Source organism: Chelmon rostratus, chromosome 8 (genome assembly GCF_017976325.1).
Source record: "Chelmon rostratus isolate fCheRos1 chromosome 8, fCheRos1.pri, whole genome shotgun sequence".
NCBI classification, from domain to species: Eukaryota; Metazoa; Chordata; class Actinopteri; order Chaetodontiformes; family Chaetodontidae; genus Chelmon; species Chelmon rostratus.
In genome coordinates this window covers 25,005,523-25,026,813 of record NC_055665.1, presented here as the reverse complement: position 1 = coordinate 25,026,813, position 21,291 = coordinate 25,005,523, and the positions used below count along the sequence as shown (strand labels likewise).

The following is a 21,291-nucleotide window of genomic DNA, read 5'->3' as shown; positions in this document are numbered from 1 at the left end:
GCATTGTTGTTCTCACCTTCCATTACTGTTGATTTAACACAGAAGCCAAATCTAGCAAACCAAACTGGGTTCATCCTCAACTGCTGAGGTGACTCAGTTTATATAGGAATGATTCAAAGGTGTGCTGGTACGGATGCAGTTGATCAGAAACCTGCTCACTAAGATAGTTTCTCTATGTTGCATGTAAATGTTCAGATCCTCACTGATCTTGGGTTTGTTTGGATTTTGGCTAGTCAAATCAAGTAAATGCAGTCTGTAGACAGAGCAGTGTGGTGACAAAAACTAGAAAATACCCTAGAGCCTTTCACCATTCTGACTAAAAGAAACCAGTGAAGCAAAACCACAAAAAAGACATAAGAAGGATGTGGTGACAGGTGCGTGTCCCGTCTCAAACGTCTCCCTTGAACTGTGTCATTAACAACCGCTCTTAGACATCTTATGACAGCATCAAGGTCCTTCAGGATTTCTCATGTCATCATCTCTGCAAAGGAAGTCATACTGTTCATTCAGACAACAGCACGTCAGCTTGATAAATATCCTGTCTCAAAGAGGACTGCAGGCGGTACAGAGATCAGACAAACAGTGGCAAAGTATCTGTGACTCCACGATGATACACAAACACGCGCTCGCTGTATATTTACCACATAATGCCAAAAAAAGTAGGATAATAACTCCAACGTATAGCCTAACCATTCAAAACCATTACAGCTGTCTGTCATAAACAGTCATTCCATTCTAAAACTATTTATAACCTCAATTCTAAAAAAAGTTGGGATGCTGTTTTAAACAAATACAACAGAATGGTATAACTTCCTAATTATTTTTGACATATACTAAACTGAAAACAGCGCAAAGACAATATATTTAATGTTTGACCTCATCAGCTTCATTGATTTTTGTAAATATCTGATTATTCTGAATTTGATGCAGCAACATGTTTCAGACAAGTTGGGACAGGAGCAACAAAAGACTGGGGAAGCAGTGGAACGCTCCGAAAACATCATTCCACAGGTAAACAGGTTGATGGTAACAGGTGATAGGATCATGATTGGATATGAAAGGAGCATCCTGGAAAGGCTCAGTCGTTCACAAGCAAGGATGGAGCAAGGTTCAACAATTTGTGAGCACATGAGTGTGTAAAGGATGTTTTCGACAGTGGCCAAACTGTCTTGGAATCACAACTGTACAATCGCCTGTTCAGCATTTGTGCATGTGTGATGTCCTGGGTACATGGCTGGTGGTTTAGGACTCAAAACTCAGTCTTGTTATAAGGAGTTAATAATCAGCAGGACTCTTACAGTGTCAGAACCTTTCATCCGGCCGGCTTCAGAGCACAGCATCGATCCTCCCTAGGTGCTATTTGCGACCGCCTCATCCATGGACTATTTATTTTTAGCTTTATAGCTCCTCTGCTGCTCAGTGCAAAGCCAGCCTATAGGACGTTCAGGTCTGCAGGACACTTACAGCTGCTACAACGCTGTTTTCATGTGGTTTCCTAGAGAATTCTGCAATATAAGATCACGTGTTTGGCTTATATGGAAGAAACTCTGCTTTTTGCTCTACAAACTGGATATTGTGAAGCTTAGCCTGACCTATGACAGCTGCTGGCTCCTGTATCAAATCGCTGCTCTGGTAGTTCTTGTACCAGGAGCTCAGCCAATCAATATGGGTAAAAATATCTGGTGTTCAATGAAGTAAACACTGGCAGAGCCAGGTGGTGGGCTGATCTTGGCACCAAATGTGGTGTAATAATAGCATGATTCAGGTTTGTCTTTTGAGCTTAATTACTCACATAATCTACATCGGCAAGCAATATCAGCAACACAGCTAGCTTCATGCGTCACAGAACCACCAAGGCACCACTAAAATGACACATGACGCGACTCCACCGAACCTAAGAGGTGCAGCCATTGATTGTATTGTGAGAGGAGCTGTCTCTAACTCTCAATTAAATGGCAGAGGACAGGGGACATGAAAATGTGACCCACTGATAAAGACCTGTTATTGACACATTGACAGGAGGGGGAGGGAGGGAGGGAGGGGAAAAGGGGAAGAGAGAGTAATCACAATCAGGATCATAGCCACTAATGACAGGTGCACCCTATCTTCTTATCATCCAGATCAATAATACCCATTATTCATCTCAAACTGGGGATGAATAATTAAGCTCCTTCCTCTTTGGAAGACATCTGTCCTTTGGAGCAGAAGGGTAGAGGAAGGCCATCTTGAGAGTGACTGACATCTAGCTAATGGTCACCTTGTTGAACAGAACAGGACGCACGCATTCAACAAAGGCAGGCGGGCTGGACAGCCAAAGACTAATAGCTCCATTAAAGAGTCGGCTGGCATCTTGGTCAGAACATTATGGAACATGAGAGCAAATCTATAAGTGCTACTGCAAAAGGTCGACCAGGGGAATAAGACGCAATCTCATAGCCACAGCCTCTTGGTCGGACTATTAAGCAGAAAGGTGTTTAAAGGTATCCTTTAACAGGTGTTGGCTGATGCTTTGTTTTATGCAGAAAGGAGCCGTTTCTGCACACAGACCACCTCGGATTCTCAATGAAAAATGAAAATATTAGTTACAAAGGAAAAGAAATAAACAAAACACAACAGAAAACCCAGAAACAATTAGAAAACTGGAGAAGAGTAAAAGAGGAACCATCATCGACACAATGAAAGGACCGTGTCGTCATCAAACTGAAATAAAACTCGACAGCGTACGATTTAATCACCCATAATGCCATATCAAAGCAGCTATCGCTCCTCATTTTATAATGAAGGATGAAGCCCAGCTTTAGCATGACAGTTGCCATGGCGACTTTGTCGTTACTATCCTAATGGCATGTCTACACCCTTGCTGATCGTTTGCAGACCTAAATTTAGACGCTCTGTAAGTGACGGGGGAGAAAGTCACATTATCCTGTCCTTTTCAAGGGGACACAGAATAAGGTTGCTGTCTCACTTTCAAGCTCTGATGGATCCCTCCTTGTGCCGGGCTCTGACCTCCAGCATCAGGCCACGACAGCCTTCCACCGGTTTACCAACGCATGTACAGGGACCTAATGACACACAAGGACCAGCAAGGCAAGAAGGAATTCACTGTGACTTTGAAATGCCACAGTTTAGGCAGGATTTGAGAAAGAGTTTCATGGGAGGTGGTCAGATGTGCCCATTAATAGTTTTCTGCTGCTTCATCCAAGGGAGACAATGAACAGTGAAATGAAAGATGCACACCTGCTGAGTGCAACGTAACATTACAATGACATCTGATATCTGACATATTAGATCAGACATCTAACAACATTTGGTTTTGATTCTTAGAAATTCTAAAAGAATACAAAAACAGTTAGACAGTCCTCTCTTCCCATCAGGGCTTAACAGGTACGTCCCTGACAAATAGTCATTTATTTATAGATATCAATAGTCAACTCCACCAGAAAACCAGACCAAGTTACTGACACTCACCTTAGTGACACTATCTCATTATTCTAATCATTCCATTCAAAGGTGGATCTATATTTAGCGATGACTCCTATGTAGTTTTCCACATACATGGTAACAATGGCAAACTGCTGGAAAGTCGCGTCCAGCAATAAAGCTGAAGATATCATCTAAATTGATCCTGTTCGCAGCTCTCAGTGTCACCACTGGATGCTGGGCTAATGTTAGCTGCCATTACACTGTCGCAGACTGACAGGACAACACATGTCGACTGATGTGTTGTTACCGTGTAGGGGGAGGGAAAACTGTTCATCTCTCTGTTGGTCTTTTAAAACACCAAAAATATGCAATCCTTGCTATTATTTAAATATCAAAACGATAAAGAAAAAAAAAAAAACCATCTCTGGCAGCACATAGAGACTGACTCTGGCTCTCTATCATGCCTGTTTACCAGATAACAGCAAAGTTGTTTTGAAGTTGGCTGACTAACAAAATAAATGTTGACGCGGCTGATAAAATCTAAAAATGAGAAGCCTGCTAACAGCATTGATGATGCCCTTGGTTTTATGGGGGCAGCTGGGTGCAGGGAGGCTGTAATGATGGGGCATGTTTTTAAAGGGTTATTGTCACAATGGCACGCTCCGGCTCACACCCTGGCTAAGGGCTGTTTTGACTGGAGTTGCCACCTCACTTGTTAACACAATGTGTTAAAGTAACACAACTCATTTATTGGCTCTGGCCAGCAGTAGAGTCCCAAAAATGAAAACGCAACCGAAACAATGATTTACCTCTCTAGATTTTTCCTTTTGTTAACTTTCAGAATCACAGGCTGTGAATGAGTGAGATTCGGACATCTGGGCCAAGTATTAGTCTGCTCCTCTACCCGTCCATCAGTCCCCATCTTCATTCCCCTCCACTCCCTCCTCTGTCCCTTTGAACACTGCCATCTCCACACCCCTCCAATCCCATCATTTCTCCACCATCCACTGGCTCGTTCTCCCACTCTCAGACAGCGAGCTGTGAAAGAGCTGAAACAGTGGGATCTCCTCTCCTCCCCAGCAGTGCATAATGCAATCAGAGTGCCTGATTGTCAGGAGGGTGCAGAGTTAAGATTCTAGCTGATGTGTGTGTCTCCCCGTGTGCACCCGCGCACACACCAGGTCCTCTGCGTATGACTCATCTAATGTCCACAAGTCCTCTAATGCCCACCGTGCTTCCTCTAAGCCCAGCAGAAATGAATTCAACCTGCAGACAATCGCTCTGTCATTATCAGTCTTCTCCACATCTGCTGAAATCGTGATACGTGTGGATCATACAGTGGATAATATACAGCATTTAGAAAACATAGAAAACAGCAGATTTACTGTGTGCAGACAGGTTAGCTGGGTATTGAGCTGCAGTATTTGTTGGAAATAACAAAACGTGCCTGTAGCACTTATTGGAGACTATCAAGCACGGAAAGCTGCATTGAATATTTTCTCAGATTCTTGTTTATTTATTCTTCACTCAAATATTTGCTGATTTTACTTACATTTTTGCCATTTTCAGACATTTTCATTAATGAACTTCCTATATGGCTCCCTGTGTTTCAACGGCACTCAATATTTGGAGATTCTGCCTAATTAGCTAAATGAATAGAGGAGTTTTGTAGAAAAACATGTTCCCCAAGGTATCAAATAAAAAAAACTACGAGTCTACAGCCATTGGAGCAGCTCTGTGTGGCTGTGCTTGTGCACAGCAGTGCGAGAATCCAAATGCTAATGCTAGCATGGTAACATGCTCAAACATTATTAGATATTTCAAATGATACCCAGCGCCACATAAAAGACACAAAAGATTACATGCTTTAGGGTGAACGCTTTCTACGACAACCGTTTTGCTACAACCCTCGAGTTCACACAGTATAATAATCTGACTGATCATGTTGCTGGCAAGAATGACTACATCATGAATGCTGACAACCTCCTCCTTTCTTCCCAGGCCTATAAACTGGAATCCAGACAGTCCTTACCCCAAAAACTGCTCTCTAGTGTCACTATACAAAATGTAATGAGAGCTTTGCTCTGCCAGTTCTACTGAGAGCACTCCAGTAGACTGAAACAGAGTGTGGGCTGGGAGGTTCAGGCCAAGAAATTCAACATGACTCAACATTAAAGAATAATTCCAGTTTATCACAACATAGATGCTATCAGTGTAGTTTTGGCCATGGTTGCCATTGGTTATGATGACACTGCACTTCAATTTAATTGCAGCGATCTCTGGATGTGGCAGTAACGCAAAGAAATAAGACTGAAGGGGTAAGAAAAACGATCACGCTGTGTTTTATTTGATAGCAAGCAGCAGAGAGGTGAAGGGGGATTAACAGGGGATGCTGTCATTACACCATTAGTGTCTTAGAATCTGTGTGCCACCATGATGAAAGTGAACAGTATTACTGCCCAGATGGTGTGTTGTAAACCTCAGTTTCAGGGACCAACAGCCTGGTTCAACCTATCAATAACAACCATCTGACTGCTCGTTTCTTTGCCTGACTTGTTTTTAGTGATGTCATTATGTCACAGGGTCACTTACACTTAGCTTGGAGAGTACGATATTTTCATAACTGGTACAAATGATGGCCAAAGCTACAAAGCTGCAAATATGAGTGTGTGGCTTTCCATTTTTTTTTATGTCTTCTTGTAAGACAGCACCTCAAGACAGCACCTCGCTAGACTAGGTGCGTGTCCTTGTGTTTAAAACTACGAAACTACCACCCTGTGGATCCCTGTGGCTCGGGCAAAATCCAAAATAGCATCCCAACTGCAGCATCTATGTCTACGGTGTCATAAAGCCGGTGCGACTGGAGATAAATAGGTGTGGCCGACGCTCTCTCTGCTCGCCACTTTGTTCGACTTTGACTGGCCTTCCTCTCACCCGGTCACTAGGAAGAGAAAGCCTCTGCTGCATGGCTCACCTCTGTCCTGCTCTCTGCCTCTCTCTATCTATTCTGTCTCCTCATCTATCTCTGTTGTTCCCACACACTTCAAACACTTTTATAATTGGATGCAGGTCAGCCAATAGCTGGACTTGGCTGAATGGACTGGCGTTATCAGTGTCTAGGCAGATGGGGTTGCAGCTGCTCAGGTTATTTCTCAAAAAAAAAAAAAAAAAAAAAAAAAAAAAGGCATGGAGAAAGAAGCCTGTGTGTGAGGTAGAGGGGTGAGGGAGGGGAAGGGAGATTGTATTGATAAGGCGACATAAGAGGAAGCCCTCCTTTCTCCTGTGCGCGCAAAGCGATAGATTATAAACTTATCTGCTGCAGAGCGAAATAAGGAAACATCGTCGGCCGCCCTCGAGATGAGTTTAAGATTAAGCTGCTTCTCAATCACTGGGACACCGGCGACCATGTGTCTGTCACAGCGCAGGGGAGGCTCGGTTATACTGCCTCAGACACTCGCCGCAGCCCTAAGCCTCGTCGCTACATGCCGCTGCAGCATGTCAGGCTACAGGACATAATCATTGGCAGTGCCTGATCCATCCATCACACTAGCCGCAATCTATTGGGAGAGGGGGTTATTAAAAAAAAAAAAAAAAAAGGAGTAAGGAGCAAGAGAGAGTGATGGCTGACAGGATTGGTATGCTGTGTGATTTAGATATGAATCTTTCCCCCCCAAACATAACAATAAATTTCTCCTAATTTTTCACCACCATGTGAATTTCTGTCCATCTCGCTGACTTGCTATGGCCCTTCCGCTCATATCAGGGCCATGACACAGTGCTCTGGCTCTGACAAATATCCTGCTGTAGTGCTTTAGGTGGTTCAAGCCCCAGAGATAAACAAGGGCCTTGTCAATCAGCAAGTCTTGGATGACTGACGGAGTGGGGAGGTGGAGGAGGTGTCGGTGTTGCTGAGGTGTTGGCAGACGGGGAACGGGAGCCAATCACAGTGAAACCTACAGCAGCACCGGGAGCCGGGAGCAACAGCCGGAGAGAAACGATGGCAGAACAACTGCCAAAAAGCGGAAACGGATCCAGAAGAGTTTGGGAGGAGAGACTGGAATGTCAGGGCGAGACCACAAACCCTGCACACCCCCACCAGCCCCCAACCCCCCACTTTCCTTTCCTCTCTCCTTCTTCCCTTCCTCTCTTTTCAGCAGACGGCCGGAACTGAGCCACAGCAATCCCACTCCTCACTGTTGCCACGGAGAGAGAGGCAAGGAAAAGCAGTCTGACTGCTGCTGGATTTGAGGGTCATTTGAAGAACACAACCAGGCAAAGCAGAGATGGGCTCCATTTTCAGCACACACCAGGGAACCAGAGCCCTCTCCCTCGCTCTCTCTCTCTCTCTCTCTCACCTCACCCCCCCCCCTTCTCCCACACAACAGTTAAATCAATAGAAATGACAACAGTTGGAAGGTCATTCGCGAGCACAGCGAGCTCTGTAGTGGAATGCTCTCCGATACGTGGCACAGGGAACGAATGGAAAAACAAATAGAAATCCTGCCAGCGCTCCTGCTCGTCCGTCCTGCTCTGATCCTGATCTGGAGGAAACGCACGGAGCTGCTACAATTCCTCTCTCCTTTCTATACATCAACCTGCAAAATGGAGCTGAGCGTTGTGCCGCTGCACGGGGAGTCTTTACCAGAGGATACATTATTTCCATAAGCTGTCTATCAGCTACCCTGCACATCTGTCCACACACACAGTCCTCTTGATGTAAACAGTTTGAGAATGAGGTACACGTGTTACACTGGCAAAATCCACAAAATGCTTCTCCCCCTCACTAATGAGCTACCAAGCGTGGTCAGACACGGTGCCGTCACAACACACAAACACAGCTGCTACAGCTAGAATATTAGTGGAGCTAGTCAGAGCTACAGAGAGCACCAGCAGCAGACGCACAGAAGCGGCAGCACGGGAGCAGAAAGGCATGAAAAACACAGAACGACAGAGCAGAGTTGCAAGATTGCGTTACTCACAGAATATTCGATGGTCCCTTTGGGTCTCTGGAACGACATGCGCCTCCCATCCTTCTTCTCTGGAGTCTTCTTCTGGCCGGTATCTGAAAGCAAGCGAGGCAAGGTACGCATTACATTCATGTTCCTCTCTCCCCAGCTTGTCACAAGCTGCCGTTTCCCAGCCCCGTGGGTAGACAGCTCATTCGTCAACAGTGAGCGAGCCAGCCAGCCAGCCAGCGATGTGAGCTGTGAGCGCTGGACCACTCTCTCCCTCTCTCTCCCTCTCTCTCCTTCTCGCTCTGCTTCTACCCTTCTGCCCTCGCTCTCCCTCTATCACACCGTCCTCTCTCTCTCTCCCGTGTTCCTCCTCGCCCACCGCGCAGTGCAATGACAGCCGCTGAAACCAGTTCACCTTGCCTTCCTCCCCCTGTTGCCTCTCAGAGCAGGCAGAGACCAGGCTGACCTCCATCGGGGCACTGTCGCTCTGGATGCGAGCCCGAGAGGAGAGGAGGAAGATGGATTCGGTGGGGAAGCTGGAGATGGAGAGGAGGGAAAGTGGGGGCTGAACCAGTGGGTGGATGGAGCAGAAGGGAGGGTTCAGTGCTACGTGTTGGTTGGGGAATGGGGGGATGTAGCATGTGGTAGTGGCAACTGATGAACAAGATGGAAGTGCAGAGCTGCAGTGGTAGCTTGTTGTTTTTAGGCATTTGCAAAGGAATATTCCAAATTTCCGACTTCTTGTGAAAGGATCTGGAAGGGCTGGAAGATACTACATGGTACAGGGAGGGACAGAAGGCAGAGGTGAGGATCCAGGGTGGAAGGTTGGAGGAATCAAAGATGAGAAAATAGAGGAGAACCTGGGGAGTTTAGTTGGAGAGTAAAAGGAATATGATATGGTAGAGCTTGCTTGTTTTGGGGGAATAGCAATATAGGATAGGATAGAAGGCTGGATGGTGACAGATGATGGAGGAAAGAACATGAAGAAGCTGGGGGGTTGGGAGAAATTATGGCGATGAAAAGCAAGAGGGTGGATGGAATATTGAAGCAAGTAGATGAAAGACAGAAGCAAAAGATGGGAGATGAAAGGAACTGGAAGGGGACTCTTGGGAATGGAGAAGGTCTAGAAAAGGGGCTGACTCTGGTCTTAGGATCGACAAACAAGAGGCTTGGGCAAAAGGGCTTGAGGAAGGCAGTGCAAGACAAGACAAGACAAGAAAGGCGCCCAATCGAGGTCAGAGAGTTTTTGGTGAAGGATTTATGGTGGACCTATGCTGACCCAGTGCCCTCAGATGCCTCCCTTGAACGCCTTCTTTTGGAGGTGTTGCATGACTAATGAGTCCCTTTCTTCAAGTCTTTCTCATCAGGCATCTCAGATAGCTCAAAACATGAGTCATCCACCAGTGTTGCTATTTCTGGGGCTCAGGAGTGCCTGGCAGAAAGTGAGAGGGGAGGGGAAATCAGAGCCGCTTCAGGTGTAAATATTAGTCTCGTAAAGACGACACTGTAGGTGCTGTTTATGAAATGCAGGCTTAGGCTGGCAATTCTATCGATTTAATACGAGTATGTTGTCACATGAGACTCGATAGAGTCTAAGATTTTGTGTATAATACTACCAGCTCTGATTATGCAGCATCATCACAGTCAGCACAGGAGGAAGATTTGAGGAAATCAGTAGCCTGTAAAAGATTTATGCTATTAAATGACAATTATTTCTTTGAATTTGATTTACAGATATTAAATGGGTTTGAAAATGATCATATTGTCTATATGTCACCCAGTTGGCTACAGAATGTTTTGTTGTTGATGTGAAAAGAGGACTTTCAGTTATTTCTGTGAATTAGTCTTTGAAGCATATGAAATAATTCCTTTTGGAATTAGTTTCTAAGACTTGACATTTGTTCTTCACATTACAGTATCATCACAGTGCTGTTTTTGACTGTGGCTGCTTGTTCATTATGCTGTCTACTGGATTCTCTTTGCTCAGGTCAACTGCAGTTTGGATCAGGTCTAATTACCATCAGGGTCTGTGCTCGGGTTCCCTCTGAATCGGGTCTCTCTTTTTGAAAATCAATTTATGGATGTAGGGTTCTGGTAGGTTTTCCACTGGTCCATTTCAGATGGGATGAAAAACATTTCCAAACCATGCAAACCTCTACCAGGTTCCCCTCTCAGATTGTTGTTTGACTGATGATTTTGAGTGAAGCAAAGAAAATAATCTTACTTTTGTGCTGAAGAATTTATCTTTTTCTCATTTCCAATCCCAGATAATCCAGATCATCATGTGACGCTTTAGATTCTCTTCGACAGGTACAGACCTGAGGTCGGGAACCACTGTACTGGAGTAGTAATCCAACTATGAATATCCCTATTTGTTCGGTCATGACAATTGCATTACTATTGATTATTTCTCAACATTTCTATGTGTATATTATCTTTAAATAGGACCAATAGCCATCTCTAGTTTATTTTAACTTCATTCAATATTGTGGCATTCTCTCAGAATTACGATAATATTAGCACTGCCCTGCTAAGGTAGTGTATAACCTGCAGCATTTTGAAAACCTTGAAGAGTTGTGTTGAGAAATAACACAATGGCTGCACAAACTGTGGGCGTGTGCCAAATCAATTATTCAGTATCCAAATGAAAACCTTGGAAGGATGATTACTTTCAGTGGGGGAACACAAACCCCCTGCTGTGGATTGTGGACCATTGCAACACATCATGACCATGATTCCACGCTTTTCTGTTATGAAATACAATCCACTGGGTCTCTGTTTAATTGCAGGTCATGCCAGAGCGGCAGACTTCGTGTAACCTGACTTGATTAGCAAACAGCGGAGATGTTGATCTGCTTTGTTAGCTGCAGGATGGCAAAGAAAACAAAGATCTGCGCTGTGTTTTGCATTTTCTTGTGGACTGACTTGCTTTTACACATCTGTACACACCCCTGGCTGAGCACAACCTGGGTAAACACAAGATCAGCCTACCAAATAGTACAGAATGAGAGGAGCAGGAGAGAGTGACACAGAGCGAAAGAAAATAACACATATGCATTAGCAGCTGCAGGGGTGTTTGCACATGGCGCGCCAGTGATTGGTCTAAAATTAAACCTCACCATGGATGGTGGCACAAGATATGGGCATTTTATTCACACACCAGACACACAGTGGAGCTCAGCACCAGGGCATCATCAGTAACAAAGGCTCTGGTTTCATCCCACTCCACAGGAAACCAGGAGCATCTGTTGTCTCTAAATAAGCCCTGCTTCGACAGAGGGAAGCTACTTCTTAAGTCCACAAATCACAGCCTGTTTGTTTCACAGGATCCATCCGCATCCAGCGATGTATTGGAATTTCGATTTTCAGTCAAGAATGCTTTTGTTGTCGATATACAAACGGATAATATTTCAGCTTTGATTTTTCCTATTCTGACACACGGCCTTTGCTTCTTTACCGTAACAGCAACGCGTCATGCATTGAGACAGCGTGACATAACATGCTCAAAATGGCAGAATGTGGAGATGCAGAGGCTGCAACAGAAAAGCGTGAAGAAATGGGCCTGTGGCCAATGGCAATCGAGATAAAGAACACGCAGTTATCTTCGCTGGGCAGCACAGTGAAAAATTCCTGTCAGATGTGCGCCGAGATCGCTAGTTATCTAATTTGTCGTTTAACCAAGTCAAACAACAGTCAACGCAGCATAGGCTATTTTCTGTTGTTCTTCGCCATTACGAACATTTTAGTTGGCTCATTAATGAGCTGAATTACAGTTGCACTGGGTCAGCTGTGAGAGAAGCTGTGTGACTCCCTCAGACACTGAAAGGAGCTGCTGTGTGTCAGGAAAAACAAAGGCTGCCTCTCACCAATCGGGGATGTCAACAGTCACAAGAAGTCACGCCTGTGTGAGCGACTTAACAAAAAAAATGCGTGACAGCGGCCCATCCCACGGCCTCATGGCAACGCAACCCTGGACAAGACGGGAGCACAGCAGGCATCAGTGTGGGCATCGCTGGATCACCTCCTGTAGGAGGTTTGACTCTCACCTCTCTGCAGCTACGTGGTTTAATATGTCTATGTGGGGGGTCTGTGACATGAAAACTGTGACAAACACCCTGATGAGTCACATATTGATGAAATGAGGCTTCTTGAGGACAGAAGAAAATACTGAAATGACTAATTGAACACAGTTCTTTTCTCTTTTATATAGAGAAAGGAAAAGAAATCTTTCAAAATGAAACCTAAGGTTTCTCTCTGTGTGTCTGTAAAAGAAAGACTTATTCAACAAGTTATACATTCACAATTTTTTGCAAGGACATCACAATCAAAGAACAAAACTACTGTAACTCTTTTATATCTGCCATCAATGGATGTCCTCTGTTACTGAATTGTAACTACATAGAAAGAAGAAACAATGAAACGTGTTTCCCTTAAAACACACAGAAAGTATGCAAACCTGTGGGAATTTGTACAGTGTGTACATCTGGATCATTCTTGATAAGAGCTGCTCCTGTATCTGACTCTATAAACGGACTGTGTTCTGTACCCATGCAATCTGTTGTGAATGAATCATGGCTGCTAAATATATAGTTCCCTTCGCTTTATACACAGCTATGACAAACTGAAGCAGGCAGGGAATAGAGAGTCAACAACTATGTGACTAACATTCCCTCATGGTCTGATAGAATACACAAGCAACCAATTTCCCTCTGCTCCCTTGTTTTTCCTGCCTGCTGGCTACACAGCACTCCCCAGATGTTATTTTTAGAAAGCCCCTAAACAGTAGGGGAGGCAATAGCTCTGCACCACAGCCACACTGAACAGGTGCAGGACTAGTTAGAGAGCTGGAGACTTTCCTCAAAAGTTTGTGAGGGAGGGAGGGCAGAGTCAGTGGCACAGCAGTTTGTTGTACACGGGGGGTTCGGACACAATAACAGAAAGACCTGGGAAATATAATGCAATAGGTCTGCAACACATACCACCTTTGTGTTTTTGTGAGGCTTAGAATAGTTGCCGTTTGTTAGAACTAAGTCAGGCAGTTGCTGATCGAGCTCTGTGGTCATTTTTGAGGACGTTTGCATCATATTAAATATCTTAAGCCAAAGTTCCCATAGACTGACACTGCCATCCTTAGAGCTGCGCCGCTGGCATGGCTAGAACCACACTTAATGTGCAGATTTCAGCTTTTAACTGTTATCAAAAAGAGACTACTAGAAGACTCTACAGCCAAGCTAACAAAGTATAACGGAGGCTGAGCTAATCAGTTGGCATTTGGTCTTAAACCATAGCACTGGACAAGTTAAAAAATTGGTTATGTTATGTTTGATGCAATATGCATGCATGTTGACATGCAAATGGGTGGAAATCCATCAAATAGTTGTTGAGATATTTCAGCAGTAGTGGGTGGAATGAAAGACTGACGCTGCTACTCCTTAAAGCCTTCACAGTGTGCAGACTTGCAGCTCTTCTCAGTGTCATATCATTATAAACTAAACACGTTCGTTGTTGAGACAACATGAGGAATGGAAAGAGGACACCTTGGGTTCAGGGGGCATTTCTGCTTTTTCATTTCTTTATTGACTAAACATTTAAATCAATCCCACAATTGATTCATTAGTTGCACTACTTATGCTGTCCGGCTCCTTTTATGTAAATCCACAGCTATGTATCATACGCGTGGGCTGTTACATTTGCTCTGACAGAATGAAGGAGCTTATCTGAGGGGATTCTGGACATTAATGCACATGAAGTACGTTCTGAATTTGACATCTACCGGCATTAAAGTAACTGAACAACATCAGTGTCCCTCTGGCACAGTTTATGGCGTTAGCAGACACATTTTCCAAACAGAACCAGCTTGCTAGCTCGTTAATCAGAAATCCAATATGGATGTCAAGTAAAGAGATAATAAGGCTGTTCCACGACACAAAACAATATTGCTTTGTCATTTGCTTTTCTGCCTTGAGAGTAAATTGTGTTGTGTGACACAGGCTGGTCACTCGTGGCAACATCGTTTGAGTGCATGACAACTTAGAGTGAGGAGGTGGGAGGAGGACAAAGCAAGGGTCAGAAAGTGGATTTCAAAGCCAGCAATCTCTGCACCTGGTTGTGTAATGGATGGGTCGTTTGGTATTGATCAAAATCATGTAGCTACACTTACATAAGGCTTCATATTACAAAAGCTCAGTTCAGTTACTGCTGTTTAAAGAAACACAAGTGTAACATAATAAGAAAAAAGTCTGTGAATGCTCTTAACCTGACAGGTAGGCCACAGTGTTGGGCTAAGAGGGATAGAGAGAGAAGTTGCTCCTGACATGAAGTCTGCGAAAAAAGACTGAGATTGGCCGGTGAAATGCTTACTCAAATAAAACAGGAGTAAAAAGTGCTGACTATCACACAGCGACAAACTCTGCCTTTAAAGCCGACCCGGTAGTGCTGTTATCTCAACACCAAGTCGGCGGACATGACAACTTTATTACAGCGAAGAGGAGCTGCAAGTTTCACGGACCTCTTTCTCATGTGCAAAAAGGAAGTCATCCAATATATATTGCAAGCTACAGTACGTTATGATATACCATAAGCAAAGCTTTAATGTAGTTTGATTCACAGAGCTGAGAGGCCAAGAACACTGGCGGCGTGTGTGTGGAGTCTTGCCGGTGCCAGGGCCTGTGTGTGGACGCTGGGGTTAGAGATCACACTGTTTGAGTGAGCAATCTCTCACTTCGTGTTTGGCTGCAGACAAAAACACAGCCAGTCGCACACAGCCCTCATTTAATGACAGTGCAACATGCAAATGGATTATCTTGTTTATACTGTCAGTGGAAAATAAAAAAAGGAGGCGTTTTTTGTTTTTTTTTAAAGGCTGACTGCTAAAGGGGACGCCTGCTTCAGGCAGACATGAGTTGAACCAGTCTTAAATGACCAGATCACATTCAATAAAGCTAGGCTGTTTTTCTGAAGACTTTTTAATACTTTTAATGTCTCCGACCTGAAGGAAAGTAATTACACTTGTGGATCGTCTAATTACTTCTCTCACTGTAAGTTGCCTGAAAATAAAGGCAATGTATCATACCAACAGCAGCAAGTGTTAACAGCCCCATTGTCTCAGAAGACATATGAATACCACTGAAAAGAGGAAAAGAGCCAACAGCACTGGACCAAGAAACAGGTCGTGATGGCTGTGTAACTCTCCTATAGTGCTAGCATAAGCTGCCGTCTTTCCATTGTAGTGAATGTACCAGTACGTGGGTCTAGTGGAGCTGTCAACTTAAACACAGAGAACACAGTGTGACAGGCAACATCCCTGTGCCAACACCCTCAGCACCACTCAGCTCTATATTACACTGCCAGCCTCCACGGACCAGCCTATGCACCACTCAGCTTTTATGGGAAACTTTGCTGAACTGCAGTTTTGTGTGTGTGTGTGTGTGTGTGTGTGTGTGTGTGTGTGTGTGTGTGTGTGTGTGTGTGTGTGTGTGTGTGTTCGTCCAGGCTAGAACAGGAGGCACTGGATCTGCCCTGTCCTCTCATTAACACTCTCCCCATGTCGGCTAATCGCACTCCTGTTGTGTCTCTGGTAATGTGGCTTAAACTCTTTACAGTGCGAGAGGATCCTCTTTCCACGTTCTCAACACTAAAAGCCAGACGCTGGTCTGCACTGAGGTGTGTTTATGCAAACACACATTCATCTTAATTAATATTCTGACAGTGTGAACATGACTGTTGCCATAGTGACATACCTGGTACTGACTGAAAGGGAAAAGATGTTATAAAAAAAAAAAGAAAAACTTGTCTGCATTATACAGTGGTAGCTTCAGCTTGTGGGAAAATTGCTTTAAATCATATTGTTCTGGATGAAAAGAAACACTTCAGCATCTTCAGTGTAATCATATTGATGCACTAACCATAATAAGCTTTGCCACTGAGGTTAACTTGGGTATAAATTAACAATACCTAGTTGTCTGCCTTACATTTGTATTATTATTATGAATATCTAATCATATAAATAATATCTTCACACTTTACATTGTTAAAGTTATTTTCAAAGGGTGGAAGTGTAGTGCACGGATGCTGTACAAGTCTCTGTTATGTGTAGCTCTTGATACTGTGAAATCTGCAGAAATAAATAATTAAGCAAGAATATGAACTATTTACTGTCTATGTCATTTATAAAGCAACAATGCCAAACATTGCCCTGTTTACTGTATCACAAATGTGAAGATTTGTTGTGTTCAGTTATTATATATCATGGCAAAATGAATATCTTTGAGCTTTGGATTATCAGTCAGACAAAACAAGTAAAACAAAGATGTAACCATGGGCTAGGGCTGGGTTTCGAACCTCAGTGCTGACCAAAATGTGTCCATAGCAACGAGTATCAAAACCTGTCAAGTACCCAAACGCTGGCACTGAATGTCTGATTCATCAACTGACGTTAAACATAAATTCTTGACGGTGATAAAATGTTAAAAAGGCTAACATAGAGATTTAGTGGGTATAATACTTGCCATGATCTGCACCTTTAGCTCTGTGTGCTAGTTTATGATAATTAGCACCAAACAGTTTATACTAGTATAGTTGAGGCTGTGGGGACGTTGTACGTTTTCTGCAAATGTAAGCTGTAACTGTTAGCATGTCTTGCTAATTACCTACAGTAGTAGTCAAGTGTTGCACCTAAATGCAATGGGCATGTTCGTAACTTGGTTACATTGGAAAAATACCTGTTCAGGACACATTCACGGTTTGTGGATATGTGGATATGTGGATGTGGATATCTGTGAGCCTACATGCAACTATACCAGAATGTAGAATAGAAAGCTGAGTTTAAGTGTTAGCATTAGCTTATGTTAGCTAGCTGAGCTAACAAAACCTGGAGCAGAATTTTAGTCGATAAAATCTAGTTGTCAGCTAGAGATGAGAAGCCTGGTTTTGTTCATTTCTGTGACGAATCAAAGACCTAGTGTTTCAAAAATTATTACTTCCACTGTTTTCACTGTAAGTCATGTGCAGTGTGAGAATGGAAAGCTTGACAGGTGTAGCAACAGTAACTAAGGCGGGTGGGGCTGAGCAAAGGGTCAATCCACCTGAGGGAGGCATGAATGTCAGTACCACATTTCATGGCAATCCGTTCAACAATAGGCGAGACATTTCACTAAGAAACATTAATGTTATCCTCGTGGTGGTGCTGGGAAAAGTCAGAGGATCACCAAAGTCAGTTGGATTTACCTTTTCAGACCATGCAAAATGTCATGGTAATCCATCCCCGAGTTGTTGAGGCATTTCAAAAGAGAATGTCATAAAAGATATTGTAAGAATTGTTTATATTTCTCAAAATAAGTTATCAAGTTATTGGTCAGGAGAGCTGGTTCTGTCCTGGACTGCCCTCTGGACACCACTGAGGATGTAGGCGAGAGGAGGATGTTAGCCAAGCTGACATTAATCATGGACAACCCCTCCCTGCATGACAGTGTGGGGGCCCTCAGAAGCTCCTTCAGTAACAGACTGCTGCATCCACCCTGTAAGAAGGAACGCTACCGCAGGTCCTTCATAGCACCAGCTGTCAGTGTTCAGCTCTAGCACTGTTTCAGCTCTGTGTCCACACACATACTGTTTTGCACTACTGTTGTTTAACATCCTGCTGTCTCATAAATGCTATAACCTTGTGTAATATGACATTCTTTTCTTTTCTTTAAGTACAACACCTATGCACATATATTTTAACACACAGTGAAAAGTTAAAGTGCCTTGATCCAAAGTGAAAGCAGCTGAAAACAAGAAGTCCTGCTTCAGCTCAAGACCCCCCTATCCTCCTCCCCCTCTCTGCTGTCACATGCATTCCCACTCCTGGCTCACTAATCACACGGTGATTCCTCAAACCTTTGGCGTTAAGATTATTGCACTTTGAGCAATATTTCTTTGCAATTCAAAGTTGGTGGTGGGAGGGTGCATATGTGCGTGGGGGGGGGGTTACAGGGGGACATGATGAATGGTGTAGCTGCAGTGGCTGGATCGATGGTGATGATACATATACATAATGTACACTCGCTGTAGCTTCCACAACAGCTCTGTGATTCATCTTTACCATGACAGTAATGCAACACTGTGACTCAACTGATGTGTTGTGATGTGCAAAATGGCCAGAGTCCATTCATTTTGTTATATAATCACCCTCAATTAATGATATAATCTTTTGATTGCCTCGAGAAAACTCTTGGTAAACAGATGGTAGGAAATGGAGCAGGCCTGGCATGGCCACACTTGTGTCATCCACCTTTGTGACATAAAAGCGCATCTTTATCGGTTTACGCCGCCCTTTGGAGCCCTGGCACTCTGCATCTCTGCAGCAACACTAACCTCTCAGGTTACAGCTCCTGTCAATAGCAGGAGAAGTGATGAGCTCAGCTCTGAGAAACACAAACTCTGCATTATCAGATCTTCTTATTGAGCCAAATGCAAAGCGTCCTGTCAAGGAGTCACCGTGTGAATCTGCTACTGCACAGAACAGACCAAATGCAGGTACAGGGAATGATAAAAGGTCACTGGTAACGGTCATATATTTATATTAATTCTTTAAATCATAGCAGGTGCGTTAAATTTGTTGTTGGACACCCACTAAGTACATTCATTTTTGTCTGAACAGTGGCTACTGTAATAGGGGAAAATGGCAAATGCTGATATGAAGTACAAAAGCAGCATAAGAAGACATGAAGCCATCAAACTCATTCTGTATTCCTCGTCACTAAAGCAAGATCTACTTTTTTTTTTTTTTGCTAACATTAGCCACCCCTTCTACAGGTCACACCAGAACAAGGAAGGGTGTAGCAGCAAGTATGTGTGGTATTAAGCATGGATGTGCTCACGACTTTGTGAGATAAATCACGTGCCATCTCTTCTTTCAAAAGTCATGCTTTAAATACAATTTTGGCGTACTTGTATGTCACTTATCTGAAGGGATACATTGCTACAGAGAGAGTGTCAGAGGGGAACATTTCCTTTAAAGCAAGACTATGCAACAAAAGCAGAAATAATCATCCTCATAGAAATAACACGTTCATTTGTGAGATTTGCCATCGCTGGTAGATACCAGAGCCAGGCGGGCTGTTTCCAGTCTCTGTGCTAAGCTAGGCTTACTGGAAGCAGGTACCACACACTCCAATGACGATGGTCATGATGAGAGGATGCACTTAACCATGCACTCACTCATAACTATACTTCAATAAAACTTTGAATGCAGGACTTTCAAAAGTAAGCAAGTGCTTTCATATTGCAGTGCTGTAACTTATACTAAAGTAAAGCATCTGAAATCATCTCCCACTACTGCATTAAATAAAGGCAATCAGCAAAGTGAGTAATGTTAAAGTGCACCTCCTGTCTGACCCTCATCTGTAACGGCCAGCCAGAAACAGAGGCCGGATCACCAACACAGACAGCTCGCTTTGCATTTACTCTCTGCTGAGATTGAAAGAAAAAAATTCAGACAGCATCTCCTCAAATCCATCAGCATGATGACCCGACAACTTGATGAGCCATCTCTCTCCTTAGCAATGAAACAAAACTCATCATACCAACACTTTTAGTGCTAAATGTTTATCCTCCACAATATAGCAAGCTTAGAGGGGGAGGAGGTAAAAAAAAAAAAAAAAAAAAAGAACAATAACTCAGTTTACGTCGGAAGTTTCCGCTTTTAAACCCACATCAAACATTCACAGACAGTTCGTGGGGAGGGATGATCGGTGACCTCACTGCTGTCATTTTGGCATTTATCCTTTGCAGACTTTGACCAAGCAGCGCCACACTGACCAGAGTGTGTTGGCAGCTGAGCTCACTTTGGAAGTCAGAGCGGTTACAGAAACTGCAGGATTTCCTTTAGGCTGTTTAGTATATTGGTTTTGTGAAAGCTGCTCTCAAAAAGCAATTCAAAACAACTTGAAACTAAATATTAGCAAAACACTTCAACATGGACCAATATTACAAATCTACGTACTAGAAATTAGTTCAAGCAAACTGGCTGCTATTTCTATGTAATATATAATAATATATATTTCATATAATATAATTTCACTTTCAATTGACCAAGCTACAGAAGAAAACCTTCCCACTGTACAGTGTATCTGTAAAATGACTAGTGTGACACATAAAACAAAAGGAAGTGAAGCCCATATAATTTCAAAAATGACCACTTTTGCCATATAACCATTAGACAAGATAATGCGTGAACACAATATGAGGATTCTCGATCGTTGCAAAACTAATTACTTACGCAAACAGAAATTATCCTAATGATTGACTGAAGTAGTTTAACTGCAGTTGGGATTAATGAGCGCCTGCTTCTCCTGAAGCCGAGGCTTTCTACAGTGTGCCTGGAGGACACACACTGAGGACACTCAGCTGACAGGCACAATAGAGAATGGCCCTCGTTGTCCTGAAGACCATCATCTCTGACTACAATAAGAGTTGTCTTCCCAACACTTCCCAACATTGGCTTTTTGACACGCAAGTGAACTTTTATTGCTGAGAAAATTAATGCGAGCAGGATAATCTTTTGTAGAAGTAATCCGGGATCAATGGCAGCCAACATGATTAGACCAAATGAACTAGTTAAAGCAGAACTCTGGTGTAGTACTCATGCTTTACAAACAAGTCTTTGTAGATGTGTCACATGTCTCGAAAACTCCTCGAGCTGCAGTTGCCTCACAGCAATTATGCTGCCCAAGTTCAACATTTTTCACCGTGAGAAATAACATCGCTGGGTGTTCCCTGACCTCCTGCTGCAGAGAGACACAATCATCTGTACACTAGCTCCCCACTGACTAGCTTAGAAAAGATAACGAAACCCCTCCCCACAACGATTCACGACCAACAGAGCCTCAGAAAGGCTGAAGAAAAACCACGATCAGGAAGTCTGCAAGTGGTA

The 21,291-nt window shown here is 43.5% G+C and overlaps 1 protein-coding gene across 4 annotated transcripts in view; it reads right to left on the bottom strand.

Annotated features, from left to right (window-relative positions):
• Positions 1-21,291, bottom strand: part of oxr1a (oxidation resistance 1a) — a 153,724-nt gene that overhangs the window by 37,451 nt on the left and 94,982 nt on the right. For all 4 annotated transcript variants that reach the window (XM_041941833.1, XM_041941837.1, XM_041941834.1 and 1 more), the window contains one exon: positions 8,403-8,485. In XM_041941833.1, the coding sequence (XP_041797767.1) occupies positions 8,403-8,485 (83 nt within the window). The remainder of the gene's footprint in view (positions 1-8,402; positions 8,486-21,291) is intronic.